This window comes from Amblyraja radiata, chromosome 31 (genome assembly GCF_010909765.2).
Source record: "Amblyraja radiata isolate CabotCenter1 chromosome 31, sAmbRad1.1.pri, whole genome shotgun sequence".
In the NCBI taxonomy this organism is placed as follows: domain Eukaryota; kingdom Metazoa; phylum Chordata; class Chondrichthyes; order Rajiformes; family Rajidae; genus Amblyraja; species Amblyraja radiata.
Genome location: NC_045986.1, coordinates 20,975,275 through 20,997,136, shown reverse-complemented (window position 1 = coordinate 20,997,136; position 21,862 = coordinate 20,975,275). Strand labels below are relative to the sequence as shown.

At 39.7% G+C, this 21,862-nt stretch overlaps 1 protein-coding gene across 3 annotated transcripts; it reads right to left on the bottom strand.

Moving 5' to 3' along the window:
• Positions 1-2,258: 2,258 nt before the first annotated feature.
• On the bottom strand, positions 2,259-21,407 carry hp1bp3 (heterochromatin protein 1 binding protein 3). 3 transcript variants are annotated; one of them, XM_033048057.1, is made up of 12 exons: positions 21,277-21,407; positions 17,908-17,998; positions 15,495-15,639; positions 14,341-14,494; positions 12,554-12,697; positions 11,484-11,567; positions 10,510-10,664; positions 8,916-9,006; positions 7,740-7,899; positions 5,964-6,075; positions 3,691-3,822; positions 2,259-3,300 (listed from the first exon to the last, which is right to left on the bottom strand). In XM_033048057.1, exons 2-12 carry the CDS (start codon positions 17,972-17,974, stop codon positions 3,024-3,026), a joined length of 1,521 nt encoding a protein of 506 aa, XP_032903948.1. In that variant the 5' UTR covers positions 17,975-17,998; positions 21,277-21,407; the 3' UTR covers positions 2,259-3,023. The 3 variants fall into 3 exon arrangements, with proteins under 3 accessions (XP_032903948.1, XP_032903949.1, XP_032903950.1); XM_033048058.1 differs by having other exon boundaries at positions 15,495-15,636; XM_033048059.1 differs by having other exon boundaries at positions 15,495-15,633.
• Between the last annotated feature and the right edge of the window lie 455 nt (positions 21,408-21,862).

The window sequence follows — 21,862 nt, the reverse complement described above, 5'->3', positions numbered from 1 at the left end:
AATTAAAGTTGCCATGCCTTCTATATAATTAAAAGTCTAATCTTGACCACTTCCTGTTTGCGCTTTATATTGATTTTAGAAAAAATGCTACCACGTATGGCTGTGATTCTTGGCCATCTTACTCAGAGTCCCTCTCTGCTCATCAGGTGCCGAGGATTTTTCCCATCGATGAAAAATAAGTTATTAGTGTTTTAAAAATGTTGAGATTCTCTCTCCTGTCAATCACACCATGAAGGCCACGCCCCTTCTGGTGGGCGGGGTTATAAAACCCAGAAGTGTGGGCGTGGCTCAGTCTCCGCAAGATGGAGGGAGAGGTCATGGCTCGCTGTCTTTAGTGGCCTTGCACTCTGCTTGAAATGGAATTTCAAGGAATAGCCGTGAGTCAACTGCCAGCCCACCAGCTGGGGGTGAGTGAGCTGCCAGCACAAAACGCTTGAGTGACTGAGCCGCCAGACCAAGAATCCATTCGGCCCACAATATCCATACTAGCCCTCTGGAAACCAGTCCCTTCAGCCCACAATACCCATACTAGCGCTCCAGAAAGCCCCATCACCACCAATATTGGAATTGGTGGAGAGATGGAATATTGCATTGGGGGACCAGCCCTCCCGTGTGATGCTGGGACCCAACGGGTCCCACTTAGTCTAGAATATATATATAGATTGATATATAGATAGTAGATAGATAAATACATTCTAGTATCTGCTTCAACGACTGACTCTGGTAGCTTGTTGCATATACCCATCACCCTCCGGGTTAAAAGGTTGTCTCTTGGGTTTGTATTAAATCTTGCCCCTCTCACCTTAAAATATGTCCTCTGGTTTTTGATTCTTCTACTCTGGGTAAAAGACTCTGTGCATGCACCCCTATCTATTCCCCCTCATGATTTTATTCATGTCAATAAGATCACCCCTGTTACCTGCACTCCCAGGAATAACGCCCTTGCCTGCCCCACCTCTCCCTATATCTTAGATCCTCAAGACCTGGTGACATCCTTACAAAACCTCTCTGCACTCATTCCAGATATAGCAGGGTGCCCAAAATGGAATACAATTTTCCAAGTGTGGCCTCACCAATCTCTTGTACAACTGTAACATGACATCCCAATGCCTATACTCAATACCCCTGATTGATGGCCAATTAACCAAGAGCCACTTTCATGGAACTATGTACGTGCACTCCGAGACCACTCTGCTCCACAACACTCCCCAGAGCCCGACCATTCAGTGACGGTCCTACTCTGATTTGACTTCCTAAAATGCAACACCTCGTACTGATCTGCATGTTTTAAATGGATTGAAATCTTACGTTCATTGTTCAAACTCTACAGATGTCTCCCTGGTTTACAAAGGGATTATTGTTCACAAAGAGTTGCAAATATTTATAGACTGGGGGAAGGATACCTGTTGATGAGAATGATAAAAATACACAAGCCATCAATCTTCTCCCTTTAAGTATGCAGTAAATCAAAAGCAAAGCACTTATTTTGATGCGCTGAAACCCAAATCAATGTGTTGGCAGATGGAAGAGTGCAAGTGCTCAAGGGCGACCCCTTCCGTCTTGATTATCAAATATTAATTTCAGTTAACCCAATCAAAAGACGCAAATGTTACCCACTTTCACACAACTGTTTGAAAGAATAACACCAAACATGTCCCTTAGGTGCTGTTTGCTGCCACAAATAAGTTGAAAGGACAAATTAAATTAGGGTTTATAGTTTTGTTCAGCAGTGGGGATGGGGAAAACCCAGTCGAGATGGGCAACAGATTGGAAAATATTGCAGATGGTGGAACTCCAATTTACACACAGGAACTGAAGGAAAAAACCCCCCAGATATTTGGGAAAACAGGATTACTGTTTCAGATCAACAGCACTGTGTTCCCATACTAGACAAATCAACCTGAGGCTCTGCTCAGATGCTGCCTGGTTTGCTGAATGTTTCTAATACCTTCTGTTTTTATCATCACAGTTGCTCTATTATTTCAGTAATATCCCAAACCAAAAGCTCACTTTTTTGGTTTGCAATTTTGAGGGCTTGGCTTAAGGATAAAAGTCATTTCCAGTAAATCTACTGCAAGTTGTGTTTAAGGAGGGTGATAGTAGACAACGGATGCAAAACCTCTTTCCAATATTACTTCCATCGTTGTCACATAAAGGATGTTTAATTTAGGCTGAAGGATTAAAAGTGATGGAAAACCAAAAGTAACTTTTCTGAAACAATTCATGCGAATGTGGCCAAATGATTGTTGACAACAATATACAATGTACTGGAATTTTACTAAGTGAGACAAGATTACAGAAAAAAAGCTTAACAAAATGGTGCTGCATGCAAGTACTGTACTTACAAATCTGACACTAATGCAATTATCAAAAGAAAGAATAGCAACATTCAGTAATACAGACTGTGTTGTACAGGGCTTTTTTTTTTTAAAGACTAATCTCCAATACAAATCATACAAGGTTTTGAACAGTTAATGAACATAATACCTGACTTCAAAATGCTTCCATTTTAACTCTGTTGTTCTCTCATTTAGTTTTCATGACATAATGCTAGGCAGTAATGTCAATGCACATTATACTATGGCACAGATAAAACTTCTGCATTAGCTCAGGAAGGTTCTTCCCCACCCTCAAAAATGTATGTATCAACTGTACATTTTAATAACCTCATTCAAAGAAACCGGGTACTAATGAAATCCCCATATTCGTGATTTTCATTTAATTCAATTAGCATTTTGGTTTGCTCCCCACTTAAAAGGTAAAAATTGAGTGTGTTGCCTACACTTCTTTTTTTTTAAAGGTCACACACTTAAATATAAAGTGTTAAAACCCATTAAACTAAAAAACATTCTTGAAACAAGTTGATGTCCAACAGCTTATCTAAAATAGCATTCTACGGAATTATCTAAAAATAAGTTTCTACTTTTTTCTAGGTTAGCTGCAGAAAAGTATTGTGTCACTTGGCGTGTTTCAAATGACAAACACATGCACCACCAAAGAAGAGCATTCCACCTTTGCTGTTTTTACTTTCGCTGCCTCAGTGAATGCCGCGTGGTGGTCTTGGTAGGTCCTTTCACCTTCTTTGGGGTTGCAGAAGACTTTTTAGGAGACCCACGGCGAGGCTTTTGAGGTGCTGCTGGCTTTTTAGCCAACTTTGCAGATGAGGGCCGTGACTTCTTAGCTGGTGTTTTTGCAGGTACTTTCTTTGACAACATGCTCTTCTTAGCAGTGACTGCTTTCTTCGGTTTGGCAGCTTTTCGTTTCTGCAACTTGGCCTTGGCTCGTGGAACTGGCTTGTGCCTGTTTCAGGTTATAAATGCAATAGATTTATTATTGTAGACTAGAGTTAAATGGCTCTGTTGACTGCCCAGTGTTGATACAACTTCAAGCTTCTGGGTTCCATTAGGGAAAGAAAGTGATCGAAGTTTCAACTAATGTCCTTTGTCAGAATTATTTGAAAAATGTCCTATATTGTTGCCCTTCCCAAACACCGATGGAGACTATTGATTATTTGTAGTTTTTCATTTTAATTTCATACATTTGTTTTTTTATTACCCGAGGCTGTAATTTTAAGTGCTGATGCTCTCTATAGCTTTTAAAAATCCCAACTGACTAGTTAAGCAGTCTTGTCAATACATTAATAATGCAGAAAGGTTACATCATTAAAATTAGTTAGTGATAAACACACACCTTTTCTTAGGAGGCTCATCTTCATCAGATTCTTCTTCTGACTCCGATATATCATTGTCCTCTTCCTCTTCATCTTCTACTTCAGAGTCGTCTTCTTTCTGATGCTGCTTTTCTGGGAAAAGGACACTAGGACTAAAGGAAAATCAAAATATTAAGTTACAGGTACATTGGGCATTGCACAACGCCAAGAAACGCAATGAGGACCCAACATTCTGCCCTCATGATCCAAATCCATAGGTAATCCAGTTATTGCAGTTTAGACAGAAAACTATTGGAAATATAGACATTGTAAAAAATTAGAAAGCAGTAAAGATCCAAGAGACAGAAAAAGACCCACATGAAGCCTTGATGTCTCAGCATGTCCAAGCACTTAAAGTTCTATGAATGGCAGTTAATTTGAATTGTAGTTAACTGTAATGTAAAAAATGACATATGGGTTCAAAGCCGTTAAATATATATTTACTTTCCACTTGATGAAAACCCCAAGCAGTCCCATAAGGATACAAAGTACATGAAAATCTAATGTAAACTAAAAGGTTGATAAGGGTGGGGCTGCTGACGGAGTCTATATGGACTTCAGCAAGCCTTTGATATTGCTCTGGAAGGTTAAATTGCATGGGATCGAGGGAGAGCTAATACAGAATTGGCTTTGTGGTAGGAAACAGAGAGGTGGTGAGAGGTTGTTTTTCACACTGGAAGCCTGTGCCTAGTGGGGTGCATCAGGGATCGGTGACAGCTGAGCCCATTACTGTCTGTCGTCTATTTTAATGACTTGGGTGAGAACGTACAAGGCATAATTAGTAAGTTTGCAAGTGACATTAAAATAGGTGGGATTGCATTGTGAAGCTGGTTATCAAGAATTACAGCATAATGTTGATTAGCTAGGCAAGTGGACAGAGGAATGGCTCATGGAGTTTCATTCAGATGAGTGAGGTGTTGCATTTTGGGAAGTCAAACAGGACAGGACCTTCAGTGAATAGTAGGGCTCCTGGGAGTGCTGTAGAGCAGAGGGGTCTTGAAGTACAAGTACTTAGTTCCATGAAAGTGACAAAAACAGTTTGTGGTAGGGTTCTGAAGGCAGCTTTTGACACAGTGGCCCTCATCTGCAGGGAAGCAAGTTTAGAGGTTGGGACGTTATGTTACATTGTACATGATGTTGGTTATGTCGCACTTGGAGTAGTGTGTTCACTTTTGGCTATAGGAAATATGCTATATGAAATATGCCATTAAGCTCGATAGAGTACAAAGATGATTTACGGGGATGTTGCCAGGACTTAAGGGCCTGAGCTTTAGGGAAAGGTTGGTCAGGCTAGGACTTTATTGCAGTCATGAGGAGAATAAATAGAATAAATCAATATCCGAAGGGCATTTGCTTAAGGTAAAATAATTTAATGGGATCCCAAGGGGAACTTTTCCCAGAGTGGTGGGTATATGGGGCGAGCTGCCAGAGGAAATATTTGAGGCAGGCACAATAACAACATTTTAAAGATATTTGGACAGGTACCTGGATCAGAAAGTTGGAAATGAGCCAAACGTGACTAGCTAAAAATTTGCATCTTTGTTGGCATGGACCAGTCCAGCCGAAGAGCCTGTTTCTGTACTGTATGACTATGATATTGGTGAACATCCAGACTAACAGAATATATTCAAAACAAAGAGCTCCAATGAGTATATTAGGAGTATGACCAAGTGCAATAGAAGGAATATTATGGTGCTCAACAAAAAATTATAACCTAATATATGTTACATATCCCTATTGTCCAACTTCCATAAATGGAAGCATACCAAAATAAATAGTGGTGCCAAAAAGATAATGAAAAAATCTTAATGTTGTTCAACTAAAACAATGCTGTATGCTGAAAACATGCAATTATCTTAAAACTACCTTTCTCGCTGTTTGCCATAAAGAGGTTATTAACAGACTGATCTAATCTCCTCTGATGCATCGTGCTACATGAGATCTTCGCTACGGAAGATTATGTAAACATTTGAAAAAACATTGCCTTGGTTACTGTTGTGAATCCACTAAAAAAATTAAATATATTGATAGCTGTAGCTGCTCGCAAGCAGAGCATCAACAAATGAGAACATGGTGTTTCTGTAAATGGAAACAAACACAGAAGTTACACCCATTTAACTGTAAAGAGAATGTCTGCAGAAAATGGCCAAACAAATAACCTAAGGTGATCGACAATCTATGCAAGCCCACTAACAAACCTATATTTGGCATCGTGCATGTTTTAAAAAAAAATTCCAATTAAAATTGTTCTTGCCTGGGGTAAAATGGAAAACAGAGCTGGAAGGAGCCACTGAATCCTTTGCCAGATATCTGTTCAATCCATCCATTTTTTTCACATTTCTGCAGTGTTCTCTTCAACATATGCACTGGAACAAATAATACAATACAATCAAAATAGTATCGTTGAAATTCACATGTGTTTTGTTGAATTAAGGTTGAAAATATGACAATTATTTCAATCATTTCCTCTCACGGGCACTGGTTAAATACACCATGCCCATTCAAAAAACAGGCGAGATATAATTTGGAATATTGTGCACCTTTTAATACTCCCATGTCAATAATGAAATTCCGGCCCTGACTGACCTGCTGAGTTACCAGTGTTCTAACTAGTACAGGAGTCACTGCCTCAAAAAGGCAGCCAGCTTCGTCGGAGACCCACATAACCTTGGCCACAGGGAGAGGGTTTTGACCCAAAACGTCACCTATTTATTTTCTCCAGAGATGCAGCCTGTCCCACTTGCATGCGATTGCGTGCGTTTGGCACGACCAACCGGAAGCGGAGTTCGCGCTAAGTGCGCACTAAGTTTGCGCGTGACGTCATGCTTACCAATCAGCTGGGCGGGAGGCGGGCCAACTGAATTTGGGCGTCGCACGGTGACGTCATCGCGCAATGTCACGCCGGGCGGTGACGTCATCACGCAACGCCACGCCCTAGGGGTACGCCGTCAAGACGCTGCGTACGATCGCAATGCACCTGCGTGCCGACAGGCCGTTGGCGCGCGAGGATTTCGACCACTGCAAAAAGTTCGGAGCCCCGTGCGATGTCGGGACCAGCCCCGCATAACTCCGCACTTCTAAGTGCCCGTACGCCTCAAGCGACCACGAGGTCGCGTAATTTGCGAGCCAAGGTCGCGTAAGTGGGACAGGCCCTTTACTCCAGCATTTTGTCTATCCACCATGGTCATACTTACTTCACTCTTGCCATCGGGAAGAAGGTATTCGAGCCTGAAAACTGTAACATCCAGGTTCAGGAGCAGCTTCTTCCCTACAACCATCAGGATATTAAACATTGCAATCTCCAAATAAGCTCCAAACTACAGACTTGGGGGTATTGTTTTTGTCTTTGCACTATTATTGTTTGCTTGTTTTTATATACATTACCAGAGTACTATGTTTACATATCTGTTGTGCTGCTGCAAGTAAGAATCTCATTGTTCTGTTCCAGGACATATATGACAATAAAACTCTCTCTCTCTCTCTCTCTTCATTTGTGACACAGTTTGATGTTGATGGAGCACACAAACCCTGATCAGTGTGGTGGGGGGTCTTTTACAAAGTAAAATTTAGGAGAACTGTAATAATTCAGACATAAACACATTATTTCTTTTGCCTTTAAAACCAATGCCTCACCCCCTAGATTTCCAATTTCTTCCATCATTAGAGTTTCTCATTTCAAGACAATTTATTTTCTTATTAAAGACTGTCATTTTCCACCCAAGAGTTCTGCATCAAAGTACCAAACTTCTGACAGTTAATTCTAGACATTTTGCTGACTGTTTCACTTCTCACTCAGAGGTTCAGCCTATAGAATCTGAACTAGGTTGGGCCCAGCCCAGAAAAGGCAATTCCATTCATTTTGATGTTGAGGAAATGATTCAGTCTGCAACTCAAAGCACACCGCTTTCACAATTAAATTAGCAGTTTCCAGAAGAGTGTGCAAAAATTGAATCTCAGACAATTAAATGATGATTAGCTTTTTAATGAAGTAAATATAAACGAAGGGCAATAAAGACAGTGTCTGACTTACTCTGGAAATTCGAATTGGTTGCAGGAACTTTCTCCAAAACATATTTTTTAAGAGCTGTGGTTGAACAGGTTTTTGGTTCATTCATGGCAGTTATAGCACTTAGAATTGCATCCTCAAATGGACCCCCACTTAACAATGGCTTGTCTCCAGTCTTTTTAAGCTGCAACAGAAGATGCAAGCAGTAAGTCAAAAAAACTTTCTAAGTTATATCACAAGTGGAGCTATGGTGTAAATGTTTCTATATGTTTGTTATGCATATTATGTTACCGCTACCAATATCAGGTCAACAGGATGGTTCTACACAGCCCACCTCGAATGGCAGGCTGTTAAGACCCATGTGCATACATTTTCTACCAGATATTTCTGGGGGCAAGTAGGAATAACTGTTCATGGTTAAATAATTCAAGCCAACCAGTTAAAAAAAATGTAATTTGTTCTTCTTTTGTCCTCAAATAATTGACACAAATCTATGTATTAGGTAGTTGAAACAGATACTGTGAGCATTACAAAATGCAAGACTTGCCCACAAACATTCTGACGACGTTTGAAGCCATAGCCCACGCTGAACTGGCTGATAAATGTGTGCGTGTCAATGAATACCAGAAATATAAAAAAATTAAGTCATACTATTATTTCAAGATTTTAAAAAATAAGCAGGTAATTATATTGAACATTATCTAAAATCTAAGGTAGACAATCTTTCCATTTTCCTCAGAGCTGCTCCCCATTTGGAATCCCCAAATCTACACAAGTACAACCAGAACCACATTCAGCTCCTATATTCACAAATGCAATGTAGATGTTTCCACTTCATCACCAAATATGGACACAATTGAACCTCAATGGATCTTTATGACTGCTGTGCATATCCCCGATTGTCAGCTGCAATTTGGTGCTCATTGTAGCCCAACCCCCCAAAAGAGATGCATTTCAATGTTTTATGCACTTTAGTAGTCATTTGTCAATTTCCTTTACTCACAAGTGAATCCTTGAGATGAGATAAAATTAAAGTGACAGATGAGATTTACATTTTAAAAGATTCCCCTGGGATCAAAACTCTCAGATAACTTCCAAAGGATATGTAAAATTCACTTTAATACCCATTCACTCACATACCCAAATTGAAAATGATCCCACCCCTCTATTCTTAACATAGCTAGTATTAGTAGTACTTACCTGGAACGTCCCCGTTGCTCCCTTGCCAGTGATCTGCTCCAACTGACCCTTATCTACAGCTCTTTGCAAAGCCTGTTTAAGTAAATAGGCCCTGCAATTTCAGCACACACAAAATAATCTTCAATGGTAGATAAACCAAGCCATCAAAAAATGAAAAAAAAAACATCAACACCTTAAAGAATTAATATTTTATTCGACCAAATGGTCGACCTGTCGCACGAGGCCTGGTCCCCCAACGAAAAACCCGTTCCCCAACGCAATATTGCACCAGTAACCCGTAGCCACCACTGGAGGCGTGGTACCCCAACTGAACCCATTCCCGAACGTAAGATTCCAGCACTCCCCTGCCTCCCTCAGCACTGGACTTTAAAAAATAATCCCAATTCCACTTCCCTGCCAGCCGCAGCAGATCCAATTGCAATGCCGATTCGCCCTCCCCCTCCCCTCCTGTTGAAGGACTTGCTGTGATATCCCATTGAGGTGAAAAGTTCAGTGTTCCTGTCTTGCAACTTTGTATCAATGCGTGTTGGAAGCTGGCAGGAAGGATTTTAACAGTAAAAAATCCTGTTAAATTTGGCTTTTTTTTTAAAAGCTTTAATCATCAATAATGTGAAATATAGCATCAAATCTTAAGCGAACCTGATTACGACGTGGAGGGCAAAAATGCGAGTCAGAATATGTAAAAATGTAAGCGCTAGCGAGTAGCGTTTTGAGGAAGATACAAAACACATACAGACATACATACAAATTGGAGAAGCCAATGTTCATACCGCTGGGGTGTAAATTACCCAAGCTAAATATGAGGTTCTGTTCCTCCAATTTGCGGTGGACCTCACTCTGGCCATGGAGGAGGCCCAGGACAGAAAGGTTGGATTCGGAATGGGAAGGGGAGTTGAATTGCTGAGCCACCGGGAGATCAGGTTGGTTATTGCGAACTGAGTGGAGATGTGTGAAGCGATCGCCAAGCCTGCACTTGGTCTCATTGAGGTTGATCATATGCTGAATAATCCCACCAAATTGTGGTATATATCATGTCTTGATTGGTGAATATGTTTAGTTTGTGACTTTATTTGAAGCAGAAATATGTGAATGCTTCATTGAACATAATTCCGACTGGTAACTACGCACTTCGTCCGAGCACATTATCGCACGCGTCATGCAAGCCGTCTTAAATGACCACCTAAACTGTCATTTGGCAACCTAAATAGCTTCCGAGGTTGCCCGGCTGGCAACAGGGAAAAAAAGTTAAGTGAGAGCCTTGTGTGTGCATGCAACTTTCTAGTGTCTTTCTCCTAGTCTGACTAACATTTAACGTAGAAATCTATTCTTCTTTCTTTGCCTCTGCTCACCTTCCTAGAAATCAATTTACTTGGGAGAACTTATTCAATCAGTTAGGATTACTCTCATTATTTTTATCTGGACAAATTACCAGAACTGGCAACTTTAGTGCACATGATAACAAATCTTCAAGAATGAAAAGCAGAACATGCTATAAAAATCCATAGGCTTACAGGCTGAATCACAAAGTAGGGATTTAGAGTGCTTTACAATGGTTTTAGTCTTGGACAAAGATGCAAACATAAATTTTCCATACCTGCTTTCAGCATTCAGTTTGGGGTAATATTGAAGAAGATACTTCTTGATAAGACTGTATGATGCCTCCTTAGGTTCACACAGCTTTGTGAATGCCAGTGGTAGAGCATCCTCCAGTTTTACTGGCTGTTCCATTGGTCCTGATGAGGTGGTTTTCTATTAAAATAAGAATACTGGGGTTTATGGAAAAAAAACATTTATTTGAAAAACCTCAATCCATTGAGGTTGTCTGTGCAGAGGTACAATATGCAAGATTTAGGCGAAAAGCACACCGATATACTGAAAAAAGTGTCAATATAACTATTAGCTAAGGTAGCAGAGGAGTGCTGCTAAGAAATATTGGGGGAAAAAAATTAGAAGGTTATTTCTGCTAATGCCTTGGAGAAAGTCTATTTATTATTGCGAAATAGAGTGGTTATCAGACAGAATCAGATGGGAAACAGCGACAGTATTTGCAGTTGGACGGTACCATGCAAACCAAACTCAATACTTTTTTCGGAGCATGATGATATGGTTGAACATTCTCGATTATTAATCAATATTTGATGCTTTATCCTTGATCATATTAAGAGCATGTTTGAGATTTGTGGTCAGCTACGACAAAAAATTATATGTGCTAGTGTTCAGGTTTGGACTGGCCTTGATCAGGTCAAGTTATAGTTTTATAACCAAGCAGACTCTTGCATAGCAAACCATAAACAGGACTATATACCAACAATAACTGGTCCAAAAGACTATTCAAAAAGCTATAGTCACATTACAATCAGGTGCATCACAATAACATTCACCTTCAGCTAATAAGGTTTTGACTCTGAGAATGACTGTACAGAAATTGTATCTCCACAGATTGTTTCTGCTCTAATTAAAACTTTACATTTTCTGAAGCAAATTTGGGATGTTGATGCAATGGCAAACCCTGACTACAAAATACCCATGGGCAATGAACAAATGATTTACCATGAATATATCCAATACCTTTTTGTCCTGTTTCGATTTATGCGATTGTTTCCCTGCATTTGACACAACCACAAAACTTCCAGAGGCACCCTTTCCCTTCACCTGAAGAACAGGATGAACTCAAGATTAATCCTTTCGTGTAATGGACTGTACGTCGTGCGACAGCTTAGAGTTCAAAGCAATATTATATATTTCCAAGGAAAACATTTATCCTGGTACCTTGAATCAAGTAAAAAAAGTTTAAAACATTTCTTTACAATGTTAATGACTATACAAAATAACCCATTACATGCACTCTTTGTACAGGGGCATAAAGTTACATTGAAATTCAGACTATGTTGAATTCAAAATGAAACACACCAATATTGGCTCTATAGAACTTGTCCGTGGCTACTGTTCAATTGGTCCAGATTATCCAGAGTATGTTAGATAAACAACAGATCCACAGTATATCAATCCACAAATATAACACCCACCCTAAACAATACGTCTTCACTAAATCTTACCATGGATTCCTGCCCCCTGTTCAAATGATTCCATTGTCCGTCACCCTTGCACAACAACCATGCTGATACACTGTAATATTCTACGTGTACATTCCTATGTGCACTACTGATTGCTACATTTCAAATTAGCCTCAAATTAACCAAAGTAGCAAATGGAACAGAACTCACATCATAGCACCTACAGAAATAATTTTCCAATAGTCCTTGCTTTGCAAGCATGCCCAGTTTACGAGGCTGCTCTTCAGATCCCAACCACTCCATTCAGAAAATCAAATATTATTTTTGTATTATGGCAATCAGAACTACAAGTTATGTTCAAGGTACAGATGCAACAATGATCGATTAAGTATAAATAGGCTCTCAATATCCTGGGGATAGAGAGGAGCAACTTAAAAAGTCAGATAAACAAGAAGGAAAAAAGCGGTATCATCTTTCCAGTGTTGAAATGCCCCAGTACATCAAGAATATTACCAGATTGCAATGCACTCCTACTTATCCTGTAGTCACTAAATTTCACTTTATTTTCATTGATATGTATATACAGGTTTTTGATAGGCAGTTTGATAATAAACTAAGGGTTACCTGTTTGATAGCACCACGTTCCAGCTCTCGTTTCAAGGCTTGCTTCAGTATATATCCCCTGCGCTCGAGTTCCAGTGATGGATACTTGTTAATGATGTATTTTCTTATGGCGACAACGGAAGCACCAGACTTCTGGAAACAAGCCTGAAAAGTGTCTGAGTATTTTTAAAATGGCCCATTTTCAGCGTGCATTTGCAAGTTTTGAAACGACTCTCACTATTATGGTCATCCTACAAAGAGGATATTTTGTTTTAACCAAAATAATCTTAACAACGGGTACAAATATTGCTAATTATCTTAAATAACAGAAACAACAAAGGAAAACAAGCAGCACAATATCATTTGAGAATTGAAAAAGCATATCACTTTATCAGCTATGTAATTTCTGATTACAAGTTCATTAACTGTAAAGCATTGCGGATTGTGACGAGTGCTGCGCATGTGCAAGTCTTTCTTTCAGCAGGTCTGACCGTATTCTATCCAGTACTATGTCCTGCTTATCCATCACCCTGTTCGTCAATATCTTAAATGTGAAATCGTCAATCTTATTTAAATTCCAAAATGGCATTAAGGGCCTGTCCCACAGGCTATATTTTAGGTGACTAGGCTGTCGCCACATGGTCGGCTGTATGGTCGTGAATAGTCTCCTCAGTCGCCCAAAGAGTAGTAGCGTCTCTCTGGTCACAGCTGGATTTTCAATATGTTGAAACATTTTTGGAGGCAATCGGCGACAGTGGGTTTTTCGCCAATGAGTGTAGCTTGACTCCTCCTGATGTAGGTGATGTCCTAGCTGTCGCAAGGTTAATGTAGGTTGTCGCCAGGTGACGTAGGTTGTCGCCGGTGCTGTCTTAGGTTTTTCTTGTTGTTAAAGTAATGATTCTATTTCAAATTTAATGTCGAAGGGGGGTCCAGTTGCCGTTTTATAGGCGACCTGCTACGACTGGAAAGTCATCTAAAAATAGCCTAAGTGGGACAGGTCCTTTACCCTACCCAATTGTGCAATGTATTTTCTTAAGTTGCCCCAATCCACAACTATTGGTGGCTAATTCAGCTACCCAGGTTTCAAAGGTTTGGGATTTTTTTTCTTAGATCATTTGCACCTCTACATTAGGTTGTATGCTTAAATATTCAGGGTCTGAATTCTTAACCTTCCAATGTGAAGGACAGTACAACAACTGAGTCAAAAGAAAATTTATAGGTAAACATCACAATGAGAACATTTCATAAGAGGGCAGCTAATATCAAAGACCCACACCATCCCGGCCATGCCCTCATCTGACTGTTACCATCGGGAAGGTGGTACAGAAGACCAATAACTTTTACTGTTAGATTTAAGAACAGCTTCTTCCTATGAACCATCATGCTCTTGAACCACTCAGCACAACCCTACCTCAGCACTGAATTACTTCGTACTTAGTTTGCACTACTTACTTACACCATCATGGTTTGGTTTACCTAGAATAACTGATAATTTATCGTATATTTTTTTGTGTTGTGTTTAGTGTGCCTGTAAAGCTGCAGTAAGAATTCATTGTTCCAGCCTTAGTGCACAAAACAATTAAACACTCTTGACATTTAGTACTTGAGTGCAATTTTTGATGTCACATTTACGTATCAATGTAGCACATGAGTTGTCAGCAGAAGTGTTGGAATACTACTCCACAGAGGTTGCAAAGGATCCAAATGAATATTTTAAAAACATCATGGAGGTTGTGATTTAACCTTTGATATTCTGGTACAACGGTGAAGAGAATGAAAGACACACCATGAGGTTTTTCGTTATCTACCTTAATAGCTTCCATGACAATTGCATCCATTTTTGGTCGTGCAGTAGTAGTCATCTGAGAATTTTTCTGTACTCGAGCTAGTTGACTAGCAGACAAGGTAGCCCATGATGGAATGGTCTTTTTAATCTTCTTATCCTTTGTTGGTTCCTTTTCTCTGTTAAAAGTCACAAATTACAGAACTTTAGCCTTGTTCCATATTTACTATTCTCCCCCTTACACATACTAAACACCTTGCATTTCATATTCAAATTATGAATCAGATTGAAAATAACATCATCTAGTTGTAAGTGAAATTGGTTGAGCGAAGATTGCCAGAAAGATTGTGGAGAGCTTTTCTTCAGGTTCAGCCATTGGATCCTCCATCTTCTAAATAAACAAGGTCACAAGCAAATTAGGTCTTAATTGAACAACTGTGCACAAATCCTCCAGATACACCAACACTTCCAATTATATCATGCCGAGCTACTGTGCAGGCTTGGTCGATGCAAGCTTCACTACAACAGCAGAATGACGGCTGACATGCTGACTATTCTTTTCTGTATGGCATAATATTATTGATGGGAATGTACCGAATTATAAGGGTTCTTGATTGTACAAACTAGAATTATCAAATTTACGTGAACTAAGGTTGAAAAGAAATGTTCATGCTAACAGTGTAGCCTCATTCAATTGGTGTACGTTAAACAGTTTCATACTTTGTTGGTGACAGAAGATGAAATCAAGAAGCAGCAGAGCAACAATGCAGATATGCTGTCCATGATGTCCAATGGATATCTACTCCAAACATTTTATTATTTTCAGGACAAATAATGCTTCTGTTCAGTGTTCATTTTAATGTTGCATTTTGAGATTTCTTCTTTCACTATCTGCCTAGGAATTGAGATGCTAATTGCTAACGGTGGAAAACAAGATTTAGAAAAAAAACTGAAAGCATGCGAAAGCAACTAAAATATACTTTTGCTCATTCTGGATTATGCCATAGCCACCATAGGAATACACTGCACCCCTAATGATTCAACTTTTCTACGTTAGCACCAGTATTTAAATTGAACACCGCCTCGTGTATGGGTGAGTGGTGGACTATTGCGTTGGAGGAGGGGGACACAACGGGTCCGTGCTTGGTCTAGTTTAAATATATATTTGAATATACATACTCTTTTTTGGGCTCCTCTGAAGGTTTGGTTTCTTTTTCCTCATCCCCACTTTTTTCTGTTTCTTTCTTTTCCTCCTCTTTGGCTGAAGTGTCGTTTTCTGGTTCTTCCTCCGCTGAGATAGATTCTTCAGAAGTCACATCTGCTTCTTAATGTATGGAAAATAATTATTATTACTGAACTTATAATCTCAGCAAATCATCAATGGTCGACCATGTTTCAAATATAAATGTCAATCATTAGAATTCTGATTCAACCTTTTGTTGTTTCCTTGGTCCCAACAATACTAAGGAGCACAATCCCCTGGGCCTCCGCTCACTAAAGATAGGCACACTCAACTTTAACCAAACACATTGTTCAGTTTATCTGATGGGGAACTTATCTAACCAGTCATTCTTTATTGGGTCATTTGCTGATATATGTTAAGGATTCCATGAAAATAAATAGATGAACATTTGTGAATTACATTAATGAGCTAACCCGGCTGCCAAAACATGAGCAGTGGCCCAATTTGCTCTGGATTTGCCTGACCAGATTATGGAATTGCAAGCACAAGCATGTACGCCTAATTCTAGACAACACAATCAAATCCCCACTATTAACACTTTGGGGTTTGGAAGACTGTGGGGAGAAGTAGGAATCTGGAATGCAAGTGCCCAGTGCACTATTTTTAGTAGGCAGAACTGGGGCTTTAAATGACCCTAAAGTGGACTGCCTATATTAATGCCAAGATTTGGTATTTGGTACAATTACAGGCAGTACCTTTTGTAACTGTATTCCTGACAGCATCTCAACCCAGTCCTGCAAAGGATTTCCATGTGTTACAGAGCTTAAGTAGTGCAATGGAATACTCAACAATCATTAAAGCAAGTAAAAAAAACATACACTTAAAACTCAAGGAAAGAATAGTTAACCGAGTCTACCCTGTAGCATATTTGTCTTTTTACAATCCTACACACAAAAATGTGACAAACGGGGTCAAAATTTAAATTCCTTCAAAAAAGTTGACAAGCAAATTATTGGGTTCATGACTAACATAGCATCAACAAAAAATATAAGAAGATAGCATATTGATGGCAAGTTTCCGAAAATAGCATCAGCATACACAAATACATTTTGTGTAATGGTTGTCACGTGGTGTCTACCAATGACCTGGTTGGCACAGTAAGTGCAAGTATTTCTTATTCCTTTCTATGTTTATGAATACCACATGGAACAATTAAATTGCAAACACCGTTCCCACTTCATTCACCTGATCATGTAGTAGAATACTGCGTCCAACGCGCGTTACACATCATACACATCAAACGTACGTTGCGGTGGCCACTAAAAGGTTTGGTGTCCCAGAAAATGGACGTTACATTATTAGCGAAAACCAAACATTTTCACCAATGTGATCTAAAGGTACATCACCTTATGGATTTGAGCTATATCGATGGCCGATGATTCATCAGAACCTTTGATTTGGTCTGATTTTTTAGTATGTAAAATGTCTCCGTAACGGTCGTTGTGGAGCTTCCCGAAGTTGACATGAAGGAATGAAGTTAGCAACTTGGTCCGTACGAAAGGTAAACGAGACAGTGTGTTGCCAAATTGAAGTTTGGCTCAGTTTCTTATTGACCAATTTATGTCCAAAAAAAATCCTTTTATTGATTTTAAAAAGTTGGAGAATATATCGTAAACGGTCGTTGCATTTCTGACACCACGATGTTTTTGATATATTAAATTGGAAAATAAGAAAAAATAATTAACTCGCTCAAAAATCGCTACTACCATAGGATACATTGGGTTTTTGAAAAGCATTAGAGGTTTGGAGCCTCCGTGATTAAACTTATGGAGGTACCGACCACGATAACAGTCGTTGTTACAATGGACACCAAGCACAACGACTGTTACGGTATCTTTACTGTACTGTATTATCTTTATATTACTATATTTTTCTCCTGGTATTGATGAAGATATTTCCCTAGCTCATTATCAAAACGTATATATATGTATGATCGCCCATATGAAGTTTATTTATGAATTAAATATTCATGACTAAATGTGGCAGCGTTTTTGATGTCACATTTTTGGTGTCCAAATTGGTGGTAAAAGAATGAAGATTTGTTTGTCATGAAAAAAGTTTTTGACTTTCGGTCTTGAAGTTATCTAATTTATTTCTGTTATTTATAGGGTTTCACATGATAGGCAGATTTTTGTTAAGAACAGCGTATTGGTGTAAAAAACGAAATAATAATTTTGTTCCTCAAAATCTCTCCAGTATTGTAAAAAGACACATATTGAAATTGAATACACAGTGCGCACACATACAAAACGTAAAAAAGTAACTGGTTATTCTAATAGCATGCTTGTCACATTTGAGCTCTAACACCAAGAACAATAATTTTGAAAACAAGTCAAACATGGCTTTCACCTGCCGTGGTCTTGTTTCTCACTGGATTCTCCTGTGCTGAGGGACTAGCATTCCGCCGAATAGGCATGTTTACACTAACAGAATGAACGACCTGTTGAAGAAGTTACAATATATAGGTTCAACCAAAATGATAGTTTAATAGTACTTCATAACAGAGATGGACAGGGAACAGAAGGGCTTGGACACTTTGGCACAATGTTGTGATGGAATTGCTATCAACCATTATAAAGCGGTAAATCCCGCATTTTCACATTATGCACACCATTTAGATGTCCAACTGAAGTTTGTAAATGAGCAAATCTTTTAGATAACATTAAAAAAAAATCTGATATCAAATGAACTGTGTTGAATTGTCAAAGAATGGACCAAACTTTAAATTGAGAAATGCTTCTCAATCGTTAGTCAGAATTACCTATTTAATAGACGTGGGCAACCTTTTAAAATCTCACAAAATCTGGAAATGAATGAAATCTTCAATTGCTTCAGATGACAATGCGATAACAGAAGCACATTTCTCATTATAGAGCTGAGAGCCTGTGCACAAGGTTTAATTTCATTTACAGCATTCAGATCACAGCATGCGGCCAAGATATACCTTGTGAAAATTATGGAGGGAAAAGGGATACAACACAGATGCAAAAATACTTTGTGTTGAGGAAGTCAGAAATATAGCTGTCAATTTAACAGAGCATCAGATAGTTACAAACAAGAGAGACTTATTTCTCAATTAGTCAGAGTTACACAGCATGGAAGCACAAGAGACTGAAGATGCTGGAATCATGAGCAAAAAAACCAAAGTACTAGAGTAACTCAGTGGGTAAAGCAGCATCTGTGGATGGAATGGACTGGCGATGTTTCTGATGCCCATTCCCTCCATAGAATGCAGCTTGACCTGCTGTGTTCCGAGAACAGAGAAATGTGAGGTGTTGCATTTTGGGAAGTCTAACATATTCAGGACCTACACGGTGCACGGTAGGGCTCTGGGAAGTGTTTTAGAGCAGAGGGATCTAGGAGTGCAGGGACATGGTTCCTTGAAGATGGAGTCGCAGGTAGATAGGATGGTTAAAAAGGCTTTTGACACATTGGCCATCAGCAGTCAAAGTATTGAGTACAGAGACTTTGCTGAGGCCACATTTAGAGTATTGTGTCCAGTTCTTGTTGTCAAGGTGGAAAGGGTACAGTGAAGATTTATGAGAAAGTTGCCAGGACTAGAGGTTCTGAGCTATAAGGAGAGGTTGAGTAGGCTGCGACTCTATTCCTTGGAGCACTGGAGGATGAAGGGTAATCTTATAGAGATTTATAAAATCATGAGAGGAATTGATCGGGTAGATATCCAGAGTAGGTGAATCGAGGACCAGAGTACATAGATAAATGGGAAAAGATTTAATAGGAATCTGAGGGGTAACCTTTTCACACAAAGGGTAGTGGGTATATGGAACAAGCTGCCAAGGAGGTAGTTGAGGCAGGGGACTATCCCAATGTTTAAGAACGGTTTTGCTCACCAAAACTACATGCAGCTCCAGTTCCCTGTCCACCTGGTTAAACCTTAACTCTGTGCCAAAGTGGCCCAGGAAGTTAATCCAATGCATTAACTGTTACAAACTGGGTTTCTAAAAAAAATATAAGGCTCACCACTACCTTTATAAGCCAAACTTTCCAGTTAGGCCCATATCCCAAGAATGAACATTAAAGACTCAGTGCGAAGCGTAGTGTTTAGCAATAATGCATGTTTAGCAATAAAAAGCACTAACACCCCATATAAAGTTGCTATATAAGCAAATCATATTTAGGCACCAAACATCAATTAATTAAACAACATAATTGGTTAGTTGCAACTTCAAATTTGATGGCCAGGAATTGAAATTAAAATTTCTATCCCAGGTAGGCTCGTGCAATTTAAACCATTCAAATAAATTAATTTAGGAACTACTTTAAACTGTTTGGTACTTTGCCTGCTCCCTGTGAGATTTACTATTTTAATTAAAGAAATATACACAACTGGAGGAAGGTTAGCATGTGTATTTGTGATTTTTACATAATTAGAAAACTATCATTAGGTTTGCAGCGATAGTCAATATGAAACATGTTCTCTGATTGATAGCGAATATTAGCAGCACTTACATATTGTCAACATGTGAAATATGGTTTACTATGTTGCTTCCCAGTGTTCTCAATGGTGTTTGGTTTTATAACAATCAGTATCGTGCAAATGGTACTGGTAAACCTCACATATTTTTTAGGCTAATAAAGAGAAAACATTAGCAGCATTTCTGCACGTGCATCAGATGCTGGTTTACAAAAAAAACACAAAGTGCTGGAGGAACTCCTTGACTTAGGCAGCATCTCTGGAGAACATGGATAGGTAACATTTCACATCAGGGCCCTTCTTCAGACTAATTTTTATCTAGAATTGCTACTAATCTCGAATATATTTGGTCCATCATTATCCTGGATTAGTCCAATAATAGTACTGGTTGATGGCAACAAGGAAATGGACAATGTTTTTTTTTGTAAAACAGCATCCGCAGTTCCTAATTTCTTCAAAAACGTTACATTATTGGGAATATTGGGAACTTGAGGAAACATTTAATTATTTTTCATGGTTATCAGTTTTCTGAATATGAGTATGTGAATTTATAACACCAAATATGAATAGTAAATAAAAAACAAGTTACCCACAGAAAATGGGAAGGGATGTGTATTTTTAAACCTTTACTTTTTGACAAAGAAACAAAATTTCAGTGCACCAAATACTTCAAAAACATAATGGCATAATTGTAAGTGAATGAGGTGACTATAGGAATATTGTTTGGAACCAGTGGATATGTGCATTAATTTACAAAAATAAAGCTTCTAAAAGCTTGCAGTGTGTAGTGTTGGCTGTCCAGTTTAACGCAAAGTACCGGGAATAGTCTTAGATGGGTTTGGGCTTTTAGAGGCGAGGGGCAGATTAATCCAGGGGATGGAGGGAGTCCCTAGTTGCTGCGAAGGGACGCACCCTGCGATCCAGCGGCCCCTTGACAAAAGCAACAAACGTTCTCCATTCAAACTCGGCAAAAATAAGCAACTACGGGTCCCCCGCCCTCTTCAGTCACACCTTGAACTGGCTGTGGCCGCACACAGCGCCAGGCTCCGCACAGGTACAAGTAAGCGAGCAGCGGGCGGGCCAGTGAAGAGCGGCGGACGGTGGCTCCCAATCCTCCTCCACATCAAAGCCCCAACATCAAAATGGCGTATTCGCGAAAAAATTCCCACAAACATTGTAAGCCTCAGGGCTCCGCTGCCCACAGCTGTCGCCGAAACGCCCATTTAATCGGCCGCATGCTGCAGCGGTGCGCCCTGTGTTATTTGTGGAGGTTAACCGCTTACCTTGGCGGCCACCTTGCCCTCCACCTCCTCCCGCTGCGCCTCCAGCTCGGGCTCTGGCGCCTCTTCCCCCCCCCTCCCACCACCTGCCTCCCGCCGGAAAAGCCGTCACCCAACCGGCGCCGCGCGAGACACATTCAAACAAAAACAAAAAAAATACACTCCTCCGAATTACAAACCACCACCCTTGTACCAAACCAGTAAGAATGTCCTTGTCTCAAAATTATTTTAATATATGAAGTTTGGTGTTTTTATTTCTTTTGAGCCGTTTACCCTCCCCCCCTTGTTTTCCCTCACAAACATGGCGACTAGGGGACAGAATGTCCCTCATAAAATGGCGACCACAACATTTGCCCCTCACAGAATGCTGACCATGGTCATTTGCCCCTCACAGAATGCTGACCATGGTCATTTGCCCCTCACAGAATGCTGACCATGGTCATTTGCCCCTCACAGAATGCTGACCATGGTCATTTGCCCCTCACAGAATGCTGACCATGGTCATTTGCCCCTCACAGAATGGTGACCGCTGGCATTTGCCCCTCACAGAATGCTGACCATGGTCATTTGCCCCTCACAGAATGCTGAC